Source organism: Glandiceps talaboti, chromosome 7, assembly GCF_964340395.1.
Source record: "Glandiceps talaboti chromosome 7, keGlaTala1.1, whole genome shotgun sequence".
NCBI classification, from domain to species: Eukaryota; Metazoa; Hemichordata; class Enteropneusta; family Spengelidae; genus Glandiceps; species Glandiceps talaboti.
The window spans coordinates 2,512,422-2,533,652 of record NC_135555.1 but is presented as its reverse complement, the minus strand read 5'-3'; the positions used below and the strand labels follow the sequence as shown (position 1 = coordinate 2,533,652).

At 35.2% G+C, this 21,231-nt stretch overlaps 1 protein-coding gene across 1 annotated transcript; it reads right to left on the bottom strand.

The window, feature by feature from the left end:
• Nucleotides 1-8,680: 8,680 nt before the first annotated feature.
• On the bottom strand, nucleotides 8,681-20,876 carry LOC144437377 (N-acetylglucosamine-1-phosphodiester alpha-N-acetylglucosaminidase-like). The gene is made up of 13 exons (XM_078126303.1): nucleotides 20,709-20,876; nucleotides 20,320-20,389; nucleotides 19,774-19,817; nucleotides 19,277-19,391; nucleotides 18,643-18,715; nucleotides 14,603-15,091; nucleotides 14,061-14,200; nucleotides 12,864-12,972; nucleotides 12,435-12,563; nucleotides 11,703-11,908; nucleotides 10,305-10,478; nucleotides 9,808-9,942; nucleotides 8,681-9,139 (listed from the first exon to the last, which is right to left on the bottom strand). Exons 1-13 carry the CDS (start codon nucleotides 20,874-20,876, stop codon nucleotides 8,868-8,870), a joined length of 2,124 nt encoding a protein of 707 aa, XP_077982429.1. The 3' UTR covers nucleotides 8,681-8,867.
• Between the last annotated feature and the right edge of the window lie 355 nt (nucleotides 20,877-21,231).

The window sequence follows — 21,231 nt, the reverse complement described above, 5'->3', positions numbered from 1 at the left end:
AAATTTTTATAAAAAAGATAGTAGAGAGAGAGAGAGAGAGAGAGAGAGAGAGAGAGAGAGAGAGAGAGAGAGAGAGAGAGAGAGAGAGAGAGAGAGAGAGAGAGAGAGAGAGAGAGAGAGAGAGAGAGAGAGAGAGAGAGTAGAGAGAGTACACTTTGGTCAAAACATTACTGTAACTATTACTACATGGATTTCTTTATTGTATTGTCATGTCAAATATTTAGTGACTTATAAACTGACCTATATCTAAAGATAAATATGTAGGCGTGAAGTCGACTGGAAATCAGATGAATTAATATGGATGTCATGACTGAGAGTTATAAGGTACAATTTTATGATTATGTATTTTTTAATCTGTTTAGGTCAGATGACCACAAAAAGTCAAAAACTGACGAAAACGAAAATTTTGGGAGGTACGTATTGTGATGATAATAATAACAGTCTTCATTGAGTTCAAGTAAATCTGAAAACCATTACTAACTGTCTCAATTTGGTAATAGACAAGAGATCCTTAACTAATTACGGGGGTCCAGCACGGTCCCTTGCGTAAAATGTGACCCTTCTCCGATTCCATTTTCTGGCTCTCCCCAATTTTCTTTACTTGACCCTCTCCTGTTCAAATATCCGTTTTAAACGAGATAATACAATTCTGTCAGATGTGAAAATGGACATAAGTACATCAATAGTAAGGACTCTGTCCCACCGCTGCCACCACATTGATAATTTTATAGGCATTTGTTGTTTCCAACTAATCCCATGACAATGAATTCGTGTAAAGATTAATTCCGATGTTTTGATCAAATTGGTGGCAGAGCTGAAAATCCAGACTCCCAAAGACCAGATAACACACGACTGACATTGTTGGGATCGAGGTGAACATCTCCACTCTGCCCTATTATATCTCATTATCTTACCACTTTGTTTCCCTTCTCCCCTGCAAGACCCACTCCTCTCCTCACACCAAATCTAACAATTGAATTCACTTGTATGGTTGTCAGCAGCGATTTGACTGATATGTTCTGATATTCAGTTACAATGGTGGCAGTGGTGGGATGTTGCGGCAGTGGGATATGAAACCAGTCGCAGCGATGGGACAATGGCAAAGTCACAAATAATGCAAAATTAGATAATACAACAAATGAAAGTAAAATGTGACCCTACCCTAGTTTTTTTGAACTCCCTTGTAATATGTGAAGGCTCCCGAAGAATTTCTAATTTTTCTAATTTTTCTAATTTTACACGTGCAATCATATACATTGGCAATATCTATATTAAATGTCATGCATGCAGAAAATGTTCTTTTAAATTATCGTCAAACTGTTAATGAAAACGTTTTATATGGAAAATGTTGTTTTTCAGTTGGAATGATTCGTTTTTAACAAAAAGTTTACTGACTCATTAGAATAATTTTTACAGGACAATCTTGATCGTAAATGATGAATGGGGGACTGCTAAAGGCGGAGTGTCAACTGTTCATCGTCTGGTGGCTAAGTTGGCGAAAAACGCTGGGCATGAAGTTTACGTGACTGCAGTGAAAGCTAACAAAGAAGATAAGGATGATGTCCAAAAGGAGCGTATCAATATGATTTTGCCAAAGCAAGACAAATACTTTCCTGAAGACGAAGTGTCGTCAAAATGGTTGCGCTGCCACCGGTCGTACTTCCCACATCTTCGGAAAGAAATTCCTCGGTTAGATGTTATCGTCGGACACGCTCCCATCACAGATGATGCAGTTCTTTGCATGAAGAGAGATGTATTCAAGGAGGCTAAAGTTCTTATTTTCAATCACGTCATCCCTGAAGATATCGAAGTGCATAAGGACACCTGGACTCCGGCAAGGGTTGAACAACGAGAAAATAGCCTTTTTGAGACAGCTAAGAAGGTTAATATGATGGTTTCTGTAGGACCGCGAATGAAAAGTCATTTTGATAACAAGTATAGGGCCTTAACTGACTCAGAGGAACCTGGTCACATTGAATTGATACCTCGACCAGATCAAAAGTTCTTCGATGTACAGATCAAGAAACCCGAAAATATTGAGAAATGCGCACTGCGAGTCATTGCCTTCGGTAGAGTTAAAGGTGTAGAAAAGTTGAAGGGATATGATCTTGTTGCTCAAGCCATGGTCAAAGTTGTAAAATCATTTCGTTTCGTGCGGAAGACCCTTCCAAAGCTTATCATCCGTGGCGTACACCGAGATGATAGTGAAAAAACTAAACAATTCTTTGAAAAATATAACACTGAAGATAAACTTCTTCAGGTAGTTATGAAGCCATACGGAACACAGGATGAAATACGTCGTGACCTCCAGCAAAGTCATCTCTGCATCATGGCTTCTCGAAGTGAGCCTTTCGGATTGGTGGGTTTTGAAGCCATGGCAACCGGAATTCCAACACTGGTGACAGGAAACTCCGGAGTGGCAGAATTCTTGAAGGAAGATGACAAATGTAAACTTTATAAACGTGATGTCACAGTTGACTGCGTAGAGGATGTTGAGGCATGGGAAACTGCAATCAGACGTGTCCTTTGCGAATACGATGTCGCATTTACAAAAGCGCAAGAGTTGAAGAAATGTTTAAGAGAGTCCAGGAAAATGGAACAGTCACTGAAGCACTTTCAAGACGTGTTGACGAAAATGGTATGCGATCAGGACTGAGATTGAAAATGGTATGCGATCAGGGCTGAGACTGTAAATGATATGAGATCAGGGCTGAGACTGTAAATGGTATGCGATCAGGGCAGAGACTGTAAATGATATGCGATCAGAGCTGAGACTGTAAATGGTATGCGATCAGGGCTGAGACTGTAAATGGTACGCGATCAGGACTGAGATTGGTATGCGATCAGGGCTGAGACTGTAAATGATATGCGATCAGAGCTGAGACTGTAAATGGTATGCGATCAGGACTGAGATTGGTATGCGATCAGAGCTGAGACTGTAAATGGTGTGCGATCAGAGCTGAGACTGTAAATGGTACGCGATCAGGACTGAGATTGGTATGCGATCAGGGCTGAGACTGTAAATGGTATGCGATCAGGGCAGAGACTGTAAATGGTATGCGATCAGGGCTGAGACTGTAAATGGTATGAGATCAGGGCTGAGACTGTAAATGATGTGCGATCAGGGCTGAGACTGGTATGAGATCAGGGCTGAGACTGTAAATGGTGTGCGATCAGGACTGAGACTGTAAATGGTATGCGATCAGGGCTGAGACTGTAAATGGTATGCGATCAGGGCTGAGACTGTAAATGGTATGCGATCAGGGCTGAGACTGTAAATGGTATGCGATCAGGGCTGAGACTGTAAATGGTGTGCGATCAGGACTGAGACTGTAAATGGTGTGCGATCAGAACTGAGACTGTAAATGGTGTGCGATCAGGACTGAGACTGTAAATGGTATGCGATCAGGGCTGAGACTGTAAATGGTGTGCGATCAGGACTGAGACTGTAAATGGTATGCGATCAGGGCTGAGACTGTAAATGGTATGCGATCAGGACTGAGACTGTAAATGGTATGCGATCAGGACTGAGACTGTAAATGGTGTGCGATCAGGGCTGAGACTGTAAATGGTGTGCGATCAGGACTGAGACTGTAAATGGTATGCGATCAGGGCTGAGACTGTAAATGGTATGAGATCAGGACTGAGATTGTAAATGGTGTGAGATCAGGGCTGAGACTGTAAATGGTATGCGATCAGGACTGAGACTGTAAATGGTATGCGATCAGGACTGAGACTGTAAATGGTATGTGATCAGGGCTGAGACTGTAAATGGTATGCGATCAGGGCTGAGACTGTGAATAAACTCTTAAAGAATCATTACACACATTTTACATGTACATCAATCTGATTAAAATCTGATGTAGTTAATACGACTCTTTATTTACCTCTATTTCATTTGTTTGGTGTCGTTCATTGTTCGATTTTGTTGTTCCTGGAGTGATGTGAGTGCAAACAAAAATATAAAGGACAACAACCGAAAGAAATAGAAGAGATAAACAAAGAAATTGTATTCACTACATCAGATTTATAATGAGATTGCATGTGTATGTTGAGAATGAAAATGACATCAGATAAGAGTACATCAAAATTTACTACGGTTTTAAAAATTTAAGTCGAGATATATCTTGAATATCACCAAAGGAATACATTCATCTAGATACTAAGTATAAGCAAATGACCAAATGAAAATTAAAAATACAACGAATCCTGTATTTGGAAATTTGATGGGACTGCCGGTGACCTTAAAGATGGGGTCATGACCTTATTTGGAAATTTGATGGGACTGCCGATGACCTTAAAGATGGGGGTCATGACCTTTAAATCTTTATTTTTTTTAGAAGTAGTGAATTATCATGTGTCAAAGGAATATATACCTGGTGGTTTAAGTATATCCAGTCATTTTTTCACTGGTTCAGAGATTTGCAAGATTGTGAAAAGACAAAGATCGATATTTATCGATTGGAAGGATTATAATTATAACCATAAAAGTATAATATACATATTAAAATTACATAAATTATTTATTTCATATTCTTTATTTTATGACAACATAAACGAAACTGACAATTACTGATATTGCACATTGCTTTGTTTATTTCAAAATTTATAAACTGCATACAAGTACTATGAACGAGACAGGAACTCAAGCACATTTATCAAAAATGAACCTTTTTCCTCGTCTGTAGATGTTGGTTTTAAGATTTACCACCTGGTTCATGTTAATACCGTTCACTGGCTGAGTTTGATACAACCATGCAGAAAATGATAAGAAACTGTACATACTACACTTTATAGATAGCAAGATTGAATGAATACAGTTTGTTATGACATTTTGTCTAAATGAAATGAACTAACAAGCCGTCATACGCATACCTCAAATGCAGACATCAAAAACATTTGGTGTGGTGTGTTTGTGTCTTGTTGCAGTACGGTCATAGCCTGAAAGATCTAATCTGTGTTTCCATCACAGTCCATCTCCATTTATGTAGTAGTAATATGCTCCAGCCAATGTGTAGTGAGGGTTCCACTGAATCTTTCTGACCAATGGTTTATTTCATTTTAATAGACAAAACGTAGCAAGACATTTCAATCTTGCCATCTTAAAGTGTAGTATGTGTAGTTTATTGGTTTCTGCATTGGTTGCATCAAACAGAGCCATTAAACTGTATGAAATGGGCTGTATGAACTCGCTGAATCTCAGGTAAAATACAGATGAATGTCCACGCATGCCACAGCATGTTTTTCCACTGAGCCTCTTGATGTGTCTTAGATGGTGGCGTGGTTTTATGACAATGACGTATGTCAGAATTACATTGAAATATTCACAGACAGACATATTGACCACAAGACACAATGTATATGCATTGATATACAGAGGTCAGAGGTCAGATTTTATCAACAGATATGTAAATTGTCTCTCTGCTTCATACACTTTTGAAAACACTTTGATGCAGTTTCTCATCTGCATTGAGATAAAGTACTGCACGTAATCTGCAGCCATTAAATCACAAATGCTAAACTCCAATTCCAGGATACGCCCATAGTATTATTAAAATTACTGTATTTTGAATCTAGTAGTTTTCAATATATTGAATAAAACACATGGATATCAATAATTGTTCTGTCTCTTCATTGGTATATACTAGTATATATTATTTTGAAATGACCCATTCATACTTGAAGTGCTTGGCTTCAAGTTTAACATCACTGACATTGCAACAAAGTACAAACATGATATCACATATACCAATTTCTGGAAGACAATTTCAGCCACCGTAGTTTGTTTTGGAGTCCAATTCTAATGGCAATAAAGTTTATCTCTTTTTGGGCCTTCCGTTCATCTTCCCACACAATACCATTAATTCTGTACACATAGTGGGCTTTTTCTTAGGGAGTTTGTTGGTTCCATGAAGTATCACACACCTCCCTCTCTACAATGCCATCAATTCTGTACAGATTGCACCTTTTCTTAGGGAGTTTCCTCGTCATGTAACATTCTCATAAAAATACAATTGCAGTGAAAACAACAAACTTGCAAGTTGCTAGATATCAAAAATCAGTAAGACAATCAAACATCAATTAAAAATATCTTTAGAATCAATTTTTCCATGATAGCAATTAAATAATAATTCAAAACTTCAAATACTCTTGTCATATATAAAATATTAACATTCTCAATACACTTCATTTCCTCCCACAATGCACTGTGATGTTGATAAACTTCCTGTATAACAGGAAGCAACATATTTTACATATTCTCTTGGTATGTATGCAAGAATTCAGAGTTTACGTTATATGGCAATTCTACAAGGAATGACTGAGAAGTGACATAAACAATGACACTTGCAAGAAACAACAAAATACTTCTTGGCTACAAAGGATGTACAGAACAAGGAAAATGGAAATGTGTACAGTGTATTTTAGAACTATGGCAAATAAATAAGAAGTGTGCCATAATACAGGGTAATGAAATAATTACATTGCTAGGATGAGAGAGTATAAAGAATGTCATCATATATAAATTCATATATTAAGGTGCTATGGTATTATCACATACACTGGAAATACCAATCGATCGATCGATCGATCGATCGATCGATCGATCAATCAATCAATCAATCAATCAATCAATCAATCAATCAATCAATCAATCAATCAATCAATCAATCAATCAATCAATCAATCAATCAATCAATCAATCAATCAATCAATCAATCAATCAATCAATCAATCAATCAATCAATCAATCAATCAATCAATCAATCAATCAATCAATCAATCAATCAATCAATCAATCAATCAATCAATCAATCAATCAACTGATGGATTGATCAGTTAAAAATGACAAAGTCTTAGACCATAGTACCATAGTACATTGGACTGGAAGTACTTTATCATTATCTTCTGAAAATGAAACATGCCACAGAAACAATTCTAATTCTTGTACAGTATTCATGATGAACATACACACTGCATAATGAATTATGTTACATTTCACTTACACTCCATAACATACATACATACATACATACATACATACATACATACATGCATACATGCATGCACACACACATACACATGCATGCACGCTTGCACGCACGCACACACACACACACACAAACACACACGCACACACACACACACACAAACACACACACACACACACACACACACACACACACTATAAGAACATGTCAGTGTACAGCATTCATCATGGACATATATAATACACACTGTATAATGAATTATGGGACATTTTACATATACTGCATAACATACATACTACAAGACCATGTCATACATTAACATTTATCTTAAATACTCTTATTTGATAAAATTAATATTTCATATCAAAATTCTTGATAATCAAAATATACATTCAAGCAGGTTCACTATTATAAAGTATGAATTCTTTGGTGACATCATAATTATGGTGTCATATGTTAATTAGCACTTAACAATCACTTCAAAGTAGACTGCACTTAGATCATAAGAAACTCTTAACTATGATGAGTTTTGTGCTGACATTAGCATTGTAAAATCTTAAGGTAATTTATTCAAACATTGCAGCTACAGCTGGACAGACAAGATCTTGAAATTTGGAAGTCCTAAATAAATAAATAAAGATGTATTCATGTAGAATGGAAGTCATATTAAAAGACTAATTCTCCTCAGTGTACTCATTCCTACTAATACTTCAGTTGAGAGTATGGCTTTGAACCATTCATTGCATGGATAAAATAGCTTTTGTATATCTCTATACAGTTTAATGGTAACATTAAAGTGAGGCTACGTACGCTCATCTTGGCTGCATTTGTTAAGCTTTGGAAACACAGACAAGTCATTCCTACAAACCCTGCATAGCAGAGCTTATTTAAAACAGAGCTATGAAAATTGGTAACTTTTGGAAGTAACAATTTTCTGGGATCCCTATTAGGAAATGCAGCTAAGATGAGATGAATTCACTTTTGCCCCCTTAAATAATGTGGAAGAAAGGCCTTGTTTAGTTCTGCCATAGACCCTCCATGGTAGTAGAGAATGGTAATGAATTTAGTTGATTTATAATACACCATAGGAAAAGATACTGTTGTGGCAGTCATGTCTGTATAACTTATGATCCGCCACAATATGTATTTGACAGGAGTACTACCACTAGGAGTACAACAGTCTAATACCACATCATTACTAAACTTACCCTGTATCTGTGTTTGTGTTGACAATGTATCTATGGTTACTGTAACTGTACAACAATGTGGATCATGTGAATTCAATGTATAGTTTTTTGAGAGTTGTGAAAGATGCTAGTACAACACCTAGAAGTCCATCTTTACAACATTATGCTGAGAGCAGATTTTCAAATTCAGTTTAATAAACACATGATTTTTAATAAAGATCTGTAAAAATGCTGTGGAAGTAATGGGATTCATTCTCGTAAATCATGGCATACACTATCTGGTGGATAACTTGACAATTCAGATAACCAAATTGTCTGGATAATAAAAGCAATCCAGATGTTCAGATAACCAAACAATTCACTTATTGAAAGAATGGTTTGGTTGATCAAACAGTCCTCCACATATCAGATAAATAAATAGTTCAGATAACAAAAACAAACTAGATCTCCAGGATTCAGATTACTATGTGATTTACACATTAGTGACATTCACTGGTACATTCATCACACTCCAGTTGATAAAAAATTAAATATCTACTTTCTACCTTATCCAGACACAAGGTAAAATTTGTCCATACACATGAGTTTGTAAAGCTTCTTGAGTAGAGCACCTGATACGTTTCCCTTTGAAAACTTAGTTTGGTCAGCATGTTGTTTTACAGCACCCTCAATGGCCACTATGGCAGAGAGATCACCTTTTCAAACTCAAATCATTCATTAATATTTCTTCGGAGTCATCCTCTTCATCTGGAATACTTCCACTTAATCGGTGGTACATCAAGGTGGGACGGGAACTACATGTACAGGTACAACGGCAGCAGACAAGGAAGAAGATACCCACTACACTTACAAGGAGCATTACAGCACAAACACACAGACCAATGAAGAAATAGTTGTTGTCAAGTGGTACTGTTGGTACAAGATGTTTCTCTTTAATCCAACCATTAGCTATGCATTTTGAGGCTGGGAGAAAACAAACAGACAAAAGTGATTACTCAATGTAATCTGATTAAATTCTGAACAAGAAGGAAGCTATACTACATGATACAAGCCAAGTTGTAAGTGTTTTATTAAAACAGAATATACAGGATTTATACCCTGGTAGTTAATGGCAGACTTTCTAAGTGCTCAAAATATGAGCAAAGGCCGTTCAAAATCGTTTTTCAATTTTTTCATACATCATATTTGCACAGGTATAATTTTATTCCAAAACATTTTTCTTCAGTCAGCTGGAAAACTCTCATGATAATAGTTTGTTACAACTCATCTTTGACTCATAGTGACAAGACCCCTTAGGTCACTCGTATTTTCCTAGGTTTTTCCCTTTGCATTCTTTGTACATATAGATCAGATATTCAGTGTACATGCATCAGTTTCAGAGTACCAGTAATCAAACATAAACTCTGAAATGAGTACATGTACTTGGAGAGTTAGGGTTTGGAAGAAAATTTCACAATCAATGTTCTGGATATATAGCCAGGAGGTGAAATATAGTCTACATGTTGCAAAAATAATGGCCAAGGTGGCAGAATTGGACAGTTCTCAGAAGGAGATATGTGAAGTTTTCATTGGCACTACAATCTGACTGTTGTGGCTTGCACTTGGAAATCTGGATTATGGGTTCTACATACCTTGATGTAGACTACTATCAAATACTTCTAAATATGACATATTACAACTACCAGAGATAGGGTGACAACTACATGAAGTATCACCACACTGACACAGATGTTGACAACTGTCGCCATAGTAACCATAGGAACACACTGAAATAAAGATAAACAACATTTACTCGGATTTATATTCCTCAGACAACAGGGGTGAATGAACTTTGTGAAGAGGAAAATAACATTACATTTGCCAGTGTACTTGAAGTGCTTTAGGCCTAATCTTTGAGTTGTAACCATAGTGATGGATAAGCCAGTGGAAATATTTCATAAACCTGCCATGACATAATGTAGTGAAATTTAAAACTAGGGAGTACAAAAGTAACTCTTACTATCCCAGCTGACATGTACGCTGTCCTTATATAGAATCACAGTCTCTTCATACACACACACATCAACAAAGAAATAATAGTACAAATGTTGTCATTGACAGTTCAATTATACGATACTAAACAACTTACATCTATCACACAGTATTCCTGTATATCCCGGCTGACATGTACACTGTCCTGATATCGGATCACATTCTCCATGTTCACATTGACATACTGCATGACACTGTACTCCATAGAATCCATCAGGACATGACTCAGTACAATCTGAACCTATCCATCCTGGATTACATATACAGCCATCTATTGATACAAACAAATGTATAATTTCATCTTTTATAACAAGTATACATTTGAAATATTCAGGAACTACATTGTATGGACTATCAATTTTTTTGAATGATTGATTGTGTTGTGTACTTGGCATTCAAATTATCAATGTAAGAATCATTATAGGTCTCTTCTAAGCCAGCTTTGACAATTCTTATTAATCTATTCCACAAAGGTGCAGGATTGGTCTTCCTTGTCTGTGATGAAAATGACTTTTTTTCTGGGTCTCCTAAACATAAAAAATTCAGCCCATTTTTTTGCCACCCTGTATGCCTTGATAATGGCACTTTATCAGTGTGAATGTGTGAAGGTGAAGGTGAATGTGTGTGTGTGTGTGTGTGTGTGTGTGTGTGTGTGTGTGTGTGTGTGTGTGTGTGTGTGTGTGTGTGTGTGTGTGTGTGTGTGTGTGTGCATGCGTGTGGATGTGTGTGAGGACTGAGTGTTTGATGTGATGGTGAGTGTGTACATGTTAATCATATCCAGGTAGGATAAATGATAATGATATGTTACACAGATGTAGCTATGTACCACAGCTGTGTTATATAATCCTGTTGTTTGATTAGATTACCAATAAAATATAATCTGAAGTAAATCAACATGTTCATTTTTACTACATTTTATAACACAAAATATTAGTTGAAACTATCAAAACATGCAATATTGAAGTTTGATAATAACACAACTTTGAACTTGAAAGATTGTATCAAATTTGGTATGAATCAATCTGATTAAAATCTGATGTAGATGTCGGCTAATCATTCATTGCTATTTTACCTTCGTTATTTTGCCTGAATTGACCTTCTTGGTACATGTTTCATAGAGGAGGCGATCAGGCTAAAAAATGTAAACATGTACCAAGCAGGTCAATTCAGGCAAAATAACGAAGGTAAAATAGCAATGAACGATTAGCCGACATCCACATCGGATTTTAATCAGATTGGGTATGAATGTACTTAATAATTATACATTGAAGAATTTACATTATTTTTGATAAAATTAAAATTCTTCCTGTTTGACTTTCTCTCTTTCTTCTTTAACCAAGGATAACAAACACAGAATGACTCATTGATAACAAACACGTATTCATCTTTTATAGACTTTTGGAGTAAATTCTGGTCTAAATGTTAACACTGATTAGTTCAGTGCAATTATACCTATCAGTTATCTGTACATTGTATTTAGCAATAAATGACTTACTTTCAGTACAGTTTCCTTGTCCACTACAATTCGCAGCACCACACTGCAAAAGGTCACATTTGTCACCAGTCCAACTGTCATGACAACTACATTGCCCTAACACACAGTGGCCATGGTTACTACAGTCTACTGGGTCACATTCAGGTTCATGTACACATAGAACTGTTGATACGGGTCTGTCACAACGGTACATAGAACTCCCTTCACTGGTAAAATACACATCAAAATATTAATTTCTATGTCATTTTTAATCTTATTATACACAAAAATATTGTTCTTGGTAGGTCTGATCAATAAGATGGGCAGCTTTTTTTTCTATTCAAAATTTATACTGCATGAAATCCTTTGTTCTCATTTTTATTTCCATCTGTCAGTCCATCTGTCCGTCCGTTCCTCTGTAATACATCACTTCTCAGACATGTAATACAGATTTCATCATTTGTTGAAGTTATTGAAGTTGGTAATATAGCTGTGAACTGTTGGTTTAGTACTTTCTCTCAACTGTAAATAAACCTGATTTGCAGTTTTCATTTCACAGGATAAAATGATTTCAGCATTACTGTCAAGTGTATACAAGCTGCTAAGATATATGAATATCCAAATTGACAATCCTTACTCAAGCCATCCCTATGTTTCATGATTGGTACGTCCAAGCTTACAGAATACAATAGGAATACAATAGGAATAACCCAATAAAGAAGAACACAGAGGGGTGATCCCATCAATTCTCACCATATATCTGTTGGGTAGTTGACTGTTGTTCCATTCACTACATAGGTAGCTGATCCTCCGCCATCTAAATTTATAGCATTGACTATACCAAGTTTATGAAGGAAGTCGGCAAACTCAAACAAGTTGGTCCTAAAAATACAGAATTAGTACATCACAGCTGTGCATTGGAAAAACAGAACTATAAATAAATCTAAGGTCACAGCCCCTACCAAGTCTCATTACCACAATATAACACTCCCTCCTCATGCATGCATGCATGTATGCATGAACACACACACACACACACACACACACACACACACACACACACACACACACACACACACACACACACACACACACGCACACACACACTGCACACACACACACACACACACACACACACACACACACACACACACACACACACACACACACAACCAAACTTACCCCTTTTCCCATGTTTTTCCATCAATCTGAATGAAGAGTAATCGACCAGTTTTATCGTGACCAACCACTGATCTTGCTGAAACAACTCGGAAAAATTGATCTACAGTGCCTGCAGGACATAGATGACATTAATATCACACATTTTGGGTTTTTCTGATATTTGTAGATATATACAAAAATACATAGGTAGACCAAAGAAATGACTGTTGAGATATTCATTATTATAAATACCGGTACTATAAATATATGACAATGACAGAACCCTATGACGTGTTAGTGCAAGTGTGGTATAATTGGGGTATTTAAATGTGTGCTTGCAGTGTTCTCTGCAGCAGTCCTTTTAGGAGTAAAGCTAGTGAAAATGCAACAAAAAAACGCCACAAGAATGAGTGAACATACCCAAGTACTCACACTGGCACTCACCAGGCATTGCATGGGGTTCTGTTATTTATTACATAAATTTATTTGAAACAGTAAATTTCCTTAAAAATCAAACTGTGCAATCATGTGATTTCATATACCTGGAAAGATAGTGTATTAATTTGCATATCATTTGCATACATGTATGCAATAGTTTTTTCAGTTTTGCACAGCAGTGCAATTACCACTGGTAAAATGTATAACATGAAAAACACCAATACAACAATGTATACTATATTTAGATCTATATTTGTGTTAATATTGGAAATTTACTGGGCTACCAAATCCTTATACAGTCACATAATATTATTCACAGTAAAGCTACATTTTGCTGTCTTGAATTTTTACCAAAAATGTTATGTATGTGCAACCATCACTAGTGCACTTCATACAGCCACTATGTATTAATATGATCCTGCTTTTTGAATACCATCTCTGAGAGTATAATACATAGTAAATATTCCTTGGTAGGTATTGTATTATTATTATTTATTTACCAGAGGTAAAAAAAAAACAACAACCAATGTTACATATCAAGTGAGGAAAATGAAATAATCAAGTAAACATATCGGCAATGAGAAAAAAAAATATATATAAATAACTTAAACTTCTGGCTGGACTACACAAATAGTTTGTTCAAACTAGTCGAGTTCGCAGCCCAAGGAAAACATATACAGTAATATAATATACATATAAATAAAAAATAATTAATAACAGACTAAAACAAAAGCAAAAAAAAATAATAAAAACATTAGGGATATAGTGACACAAACATACCAGTTTCCTCTGTATCCTGACATTCAATATATTTACTAGCATTTACATATGTTTCTCCATTTCGTATGACCCAACCAACTCCACCCACTAGTTGTGTAAATGGATTTACCTCATCTAATAACTCTGCCTCGGATAAATAACTGAAAAAGAAAACTTATCTCAATTAATCTGAATTGCAAGAAATAAGCTCAAAATGTTACAAGTTGTCAGTTAGATTTTCAGTTATATTTGCTTCTGATAGTTTGGACTGTTTTTATTATTATTTGAATTTTATACATTTTGTGTCCAGATAATCTACTGAAAACTCTTTACAGATATGTTAAAACCATATCAGTGTACCAAGAGACTGACCTTTGACCTTTTGGTACATCTGTGTTTAATGCACACTGTATTTAAAAAAATGCATAAATCTAACAAAAATTCTTATACATCAAATAATATATTAGGATGTTTCATCAATGGATCATTATTCCATTAGCCGAGTCTTTGCAAAGAAGTCTGAGTTAAAATCAATTCACAAAATTACAACTGAAATCACTTACCCAAAAAACAATGTGCCGTCTTTTTTAATGCCAAAATGTGCATTTTGTATACCATTGGAGTCTAAAACTATCCTGCCATCACTGACTATATTACCAAGACAGGCACCTGTGTGTGTATTAAAAAACCCAGCATTCATAGCAACAAGGCAGTTTTTCTGTTTTGCTGTATCTTCAACTGAAGCTCTTAAATTTTTGTTGCAGCCACCAATTTCCTGTGGTTCTAAAACTGAAACTGTCCTGGCTGGGTTATTGATTATTGTAATATGTCCATACACATCTTTGTGTAAATTTTCTGTGATCTGCCATCGATCTAGGAATCGGTTTGTTTTCATGAGAGGAAGTTGAAGTTCTGATGGAGAGTATGATGGGAAAGCTTCATGTGTAAGGTTTCCATACTGAACACCTTGACAATCCCTGGTCACTCGATGGGAATGTTTTGGACCATGCTGTCCTTGTAAATATGGAGTCAGAACATCATCTTCAAATAAACTGTAAAAAAAAGAAACATTTTTCAGAAATCTTTCAACTGTTTGTAAAATAGGAAGAATAAGTTTGGACTGTGTCAGCTATGGAGGCAGAACTAGAACATCATCTTCAAATAGACTGAAAAAAAATTCAGAAAACTCAGAAAACTGTATGCAAAATGGGGAGAATACAAATAACTTTAGCCATATTGTTCACTTAAATATGGCATCAAAACATCAAATTCAATTTGAAATAAATAGAAAAAAACCAAGAAATATTATTTTGTACATTAGAAGAGCAATACAAGTTTGGACTGTTCTTGTCCTTATAAATATAGAAAAATAAACTGAAAACAAATCAAGTAGTAGTAAATAAAACTGTTTGTGAAATGAGAATAATAGTCTAGTATGAATAATTTGTTACTGAAAAAACAACAACACTTTTGAGTGACTTTCCATCTGTGATAATTATTATCATTAAGAGTGGCTATTAATTAATTGGATGTTAAAATTTACTTTATGTTTACATTCGTGCATTTGTACAGCTGTTGAATTGTTTTCTTTTAAATGTAACTTTAGACTGAATTTAAATAAATGATGGTAGTAAACACATTACTGACAATTTCAATGGCAAAAATGTACAGTATGAAGCACTGGCCATCTAGCTATATTAATGACAGTACAATATAGTCACTTTGGAATGGTAAATTGGGAAATGAATGCAATATTTTGATCCAGCTACTAAGACCTTAATCATGCAATGATTTAAGTATTCAGCATTAACTCTCCAAAACTAACGGAATAATATGTATTTGGTATTGTAGAATCTGGGTGACATATAGTGTGTTTTTTTTGCATGTATTACAGAACTGAAAAAACTACTAATTGGTTGTATTCTTACAATATTACTATACTAGGCATTTCATCACTGGTGTGATTATTTTTCAGAGTTCCATTCAGTTCTGAGTTAAAAGGCTACTAATGTGATTTTTTTTACTGTATTTTACCATTTGGCAAAATCTAAACATGCTTTCAGGACCATCCTATCCTTACAAAAAAAGACAAATACCAGAACTAACACTTAGATGTAGAACAAAGTCCTTATTTAGATACTGTATAGTGGTTAGAATACATACCAGGAATTATGTGTATACATGCATGTATAGCTGTGATATTACATTGTCCAAGTATAAATTTGATGACAAACTGATTGTAGACTTTGATGATTTTATGCATGACAATAGGGCTGACACAATTATTATTCTGGTTTTTGTGATCAGACCTGCATATTAATGCCTCATACTAGATAACTGATGTGAAATTTTAAATTCTGATATATGACAATCTCGTTATGACTGCAGTATGCATATATCAATCATCTAGCAAGAATAATTAACTGTTTTATAGTAACACTTAAATTATTTCAAAGGTCTATTATGATCATAAAATAACCGTGTTGTAAAATTAATTCAGTATAAATTATGTAATATAATTATTATAAACACTGAGATATAAATTAGTGTCCCTGGCTTTAGTCAGTATAGAGTAAGTGCTATTATCATGACTAATTTAATGCAACACAACTCTCATCTCTGATGAAAATAAAAATTAATTACTTACTTAGAAGAAATCATGAAATAAATATATTGCTACTGCTAGCTGTAAGTTTTTTTAAATGTATTTTATGATACATAGATGAAAGATGACAGAAATGTATATTACACACATATCATTTGTTATTTCATGTCATATAGTGGACTGTGGTCGACTGAAATACAGTGAAGACGAAATTTGGACCAGCAAAATTGATAATTGAGTTCATGATATGATTGATACCTTGCCTTGTTGTCAGCACATGTAAATGTAGGTGTGTGTGTGGGTGAGGGTGGGGTGAGATTCTACGATGTGAACTACAATAGTCTACACAGACGGTAAGTTACGTTGTTGAACGTGAAACAAGTACATGGTATTAAACACTTCCGGGATTTGTACGTTACTCGTATTTCATTCATGGTTATCTACACACATTGTAACGGGCTATAATACAGTATTATTTAGAAATTTGTGTTGATTGAATGTACAAAATACCACGAGTCAAACATCCATATGGTATGTTTTATTGATTGCAGTCACAATGCATACTAACAACAGAACGCAGGTTAACATGGGTACGTACGGGTACATTGAAACCATTGGCTAGAGTGTACTAGTACTATACTACATGTACTCTAGACTATACTAGCAGACATCATTTTGAGATCAACCGATATATTTTTCACAAATATTGTGGCAATTGGAATTTTTCACAGACATCGCACTCGCTGTGGCTAAACCTACCTTCGTCGATCTTCGGTGGTTGTTAGTTGCAGTTTTAACGACAAAATCACCAAGAATTTAAGCAAGCTTGCAGGCGTGTCGAACCGATACATGGCAGCCATAATAATGAATGGGACGTGGGATTTCCGCCATCAACGGCCAGTTTTTGAAAGATTTGTGTAGGATTTTGATGGTTCATTTCATTTCATTTTCAAAAGCAGGTCAATTATCTATTTCATGTAATAAGTAACGAGTTGGTGAAAGGTTGGAATTTATGGTTGTCCAATGAATTACCACCAACAATTCAGAGTGTTTTGTTGTTTGTTTTTCGGACAGATATCTGTAAGTTTTTTTTTGTACGTTCACTTCAACATATTGCATTTAAATTTCATGCATCAAAAGAAAGTGTGAAGACCTCCACAAGTAGTACGTACATTTGCTTGATATTCTTGAAGGGTACTCTTTTTTCTCACAAATCCGCCTTTGCCATGATCGGATCATTATCAATTTTATACTGCTATCTATGGACTCCATATATATGTTGTCGGTAATGACAATTCACTATGAACAGATCGAGAATTAATATTTTAAAAAGTTCCTGTGGTGGAATTGAATTATGTATTTATGTGTATTGCAATCACAAACCATGACAACAGTGGGTATTCGATATTGCAAAATTGTTTAATTTACTAGTTTAAAATATTCATAAAAAGTTCAAAAGAATTGTAAAATAACAAAATTAAAAATCTATGTACAATTGATTTAAAAAATCACACTGCAGACTGCCAGGCTATCCCTTTAGCTTTATCTGAAAGAAATAAAAATACAAAATTATGTTGCATTATTCTCAGTCTCACTTTTAGCGTCAACAAATACTCACAAAATTATATGGCAGGGTGTCAACAATTACAATTGCAGAAGGATTATATGAACAGTTTATATGACGATTGTATGACGTTTGATGGCAGCTAAGATTTCGTATGGAGGCTGACTTTTTCATAGCATGCATAGAATTGCCTTGATATTGGGTTATTTGTTTTCAGTGGAAGGATACACCAACACACCGCTCCTTGTCGTGTTGATATATCCTTGCCCGTAGGCATATACTAGTAACCCAATATCAAGGCAATAATTTATAATACGAACCGCTACGTCATCATGACTTTCTTCATTGAAAGAATTGAACACAAGGTATCCTAATATATAAGGCATATTATAAAGTATTATGCAGACTATGTTGATCTGTTTTTGCAGTCTTACCATTTTTGTCTGGCATATTTAACCTTTGACCTTGTACGACCTGCTATCGGACCGTCCATTAAATGACTGTCACCTGTAAAGTATAGGAAAGTTTCATTAAGATTACAGAACTCAAAACAATAAAATGTGTGTGTGCATTAAACTGAAATAAATAATTGTATTGCAATATTGCAATAAATAAATAAAACCAATATTTGAGTATCGAATTTCAAACTCAACTATAAGAGTTGGACTGAGGTGCGGGGAGGGGGTGGGGGGGGGGAGCTATCAATCTACCAAACGGGATTTCAGATATCAATATCGAAAATGTATATGTGTATGGAATATGGAGGTCGAATTTGTTACAATAAAGGATTTCTAGGCACATTTTTATGTTTTGTTAAATTTGAAGTGAAATCAACGTGGTTTATGTCATGATTGAAGACTTATTTTGTTCCCTAAACCCTATGTGGACTTTTTGGACTTTTCAATAGCTAAAGTCACAAGTAACACATGGAACTATGTTCTATCCCGAAATCTCAAAATGAGTAATATATAGATAATTTAAACTCCAATATAGAATCGCACAAAATGTATGATTTCCTATGAGATTAAGATTGTGAATAATGATATGTATGACGTCATAACTACAAACCTTGACCACGTGTGCTACGTCGGATACAAGTTGTTGGCACTTTTTTCGTCAGTTCTCGTCCTTTTTCGACATTTTTCACAACACGTGCCTCACCCTGTAGTCTAGAATGTCGCATCTGTAAAAAACAGAGTACGTTTAAAAAGAGATACACGATATGACGAATTAAAAATGGTGAATGCTATATTCATATTCACATTATAAAATGTTTTACAACACTTCATGATCCAAGACTGCATTTATCATTTTTTGTCCTGTTATGTATTACTTTGATTTAGGAAAATACCAATGATGTCATCTATGATGTCATTCACATCATTTTAGCTTACTTCCTAATAACAATGACGACAATAAGTATTACATCATTAACATATTTTTGGGGATTTAATTTCTATGACGTCATACTCCACGTTACGTCATACAATTACTATTTCTCACCGTCACCAGCTGGACAATGCACAAGACAATACCATATGATATTTCTCTTTAATATTACGTACCTCAAGAATCGTCTCCTCCTCTTCACCAGCCCATGCCCAAATAGCTGTCAATGGAAAGTCGTAATTACAAATGAATCATTTTTGACCTAAAAAGTGAGTTATAATTTTGGGAAATTAGGAAATAGTATCTGTGCATGACTAAAATAACAAACATACAGACCGGAGCGTACATTTACAATGTTCAACTCATAAAAAGAAGTCAGTGGTGTGGGTCTGTACAGAAAAAAAAACATTCTGTGATATGCAACTTGCCGTATCGCGTGATTTGTTGCCAGGCAAAAACTTGGACTTGAAATGATGTGTGCAAATTCCGAAGAGACGTCCGAAGCAGAAGAGTGCCACAGACGTTAAAATTCAGATAACCGTGTGGAAAGGGATACATATGACGTACACTAAGCCTGATTACGGAGCTTTGGTTAATGCCATGATATGGTTATTGTTCGTACATATCTAGATCTATGCGTATAAGTTATACAGTTGTTCAAATGGATGATGTAAATATGAAGACGTGCTATGAAATTTCAACCCAAAGTATTTATTACAAACCTAGGGGCAGTAAGGCAATATTGAAGGCCAAATATCCATAGGTAAACCATCTCTTGAAATAATAAAATATCTAGAAAAAAAAAAGATAAAATAATTAAAAAAATATACCGTCGTGCAACATGTTGCAAGTCCAGGTGCTATAATATATCGGATACAATTGGTTAAAATGCGCTGCAGATATGAATCCAGGTAGGTTTCATGAAGAATAAATTGTTTATGGCATGTAAACTTAATGTTATCGGTTTGAATTTCACGTGTAAGACTGCACCCTAACCCCCCCCCCCCCTCCTAACATATACAACACATACCAATCAATCCTATATCTGACGTCTATTACGTATATCGTTGATGTTTTTCTTGACTGACACGATTTTCCGAGATTCACAAACCTGACACTGCTCTGGAATATCGCTGAAATTATCCATATTCAACTCTTCACAATTAATAAAACTTTCGTTTTTGGTACCCATGGCACGACTAACGCCAACATGACACATCAGAAGAACTTGAACTATCGTAAAGACAACAAGTATCGTTTTAAAACGTAGAGCTGCCATTTTTGACGGTAGAGAGACTGTAGTCTGTACACATCTAACGAATCGAACAATAATATTGTCGATGAAGAAATAAACAAGAGTTTCTTAGTAACCAGATTACGCAAAGAATCGAAAATTCCATCATGGAAACGCGGCGCCCCGCGCCTAGCTAGTTACTCATTATGACGTTCGACGGCATCCATATATCAGCATCAGGATATTTAGCTTTGATTGTGTGTGCTATAGAGAGCCGTGATGTAAAGTTATACAGATTCAACATATGCTAATTTTCTTTCAGAACAAAAAGTGGTAGTTATGACCTGGAAAAATAATTGTAAATTTTAATTTCACTGATAAGCTTAAAACTTAAAATACG

What these genes read in the sequence shown, in the direction of transcription:
- LOC144437377 (XM_078126303.1), bottom strand. Translation starts at nt 20,876, where the DNA reads ATGGCAGCTCTACGTTTTAAAACGATACTTGTTGTCTTTACGATAGTT. An exon ending in TCAGGATACAGAGGAAACTG is followed by an intron (nt 12,973 to 14,060) that starts GTATGTTTGTGT and finishes TATGTCCTGCAG; the next exon opens with GCACTGTAGATCAATTTTTC. An exon ending in GGAAAAACATGGGAAAAGGG is followed by an intron (nt 12,564 to 12,863) that starts GTAAGTTTGGTT and finishes CTGTATTTTTAG; the next exon opens with GACCAACTTGTTTGAGTTTG.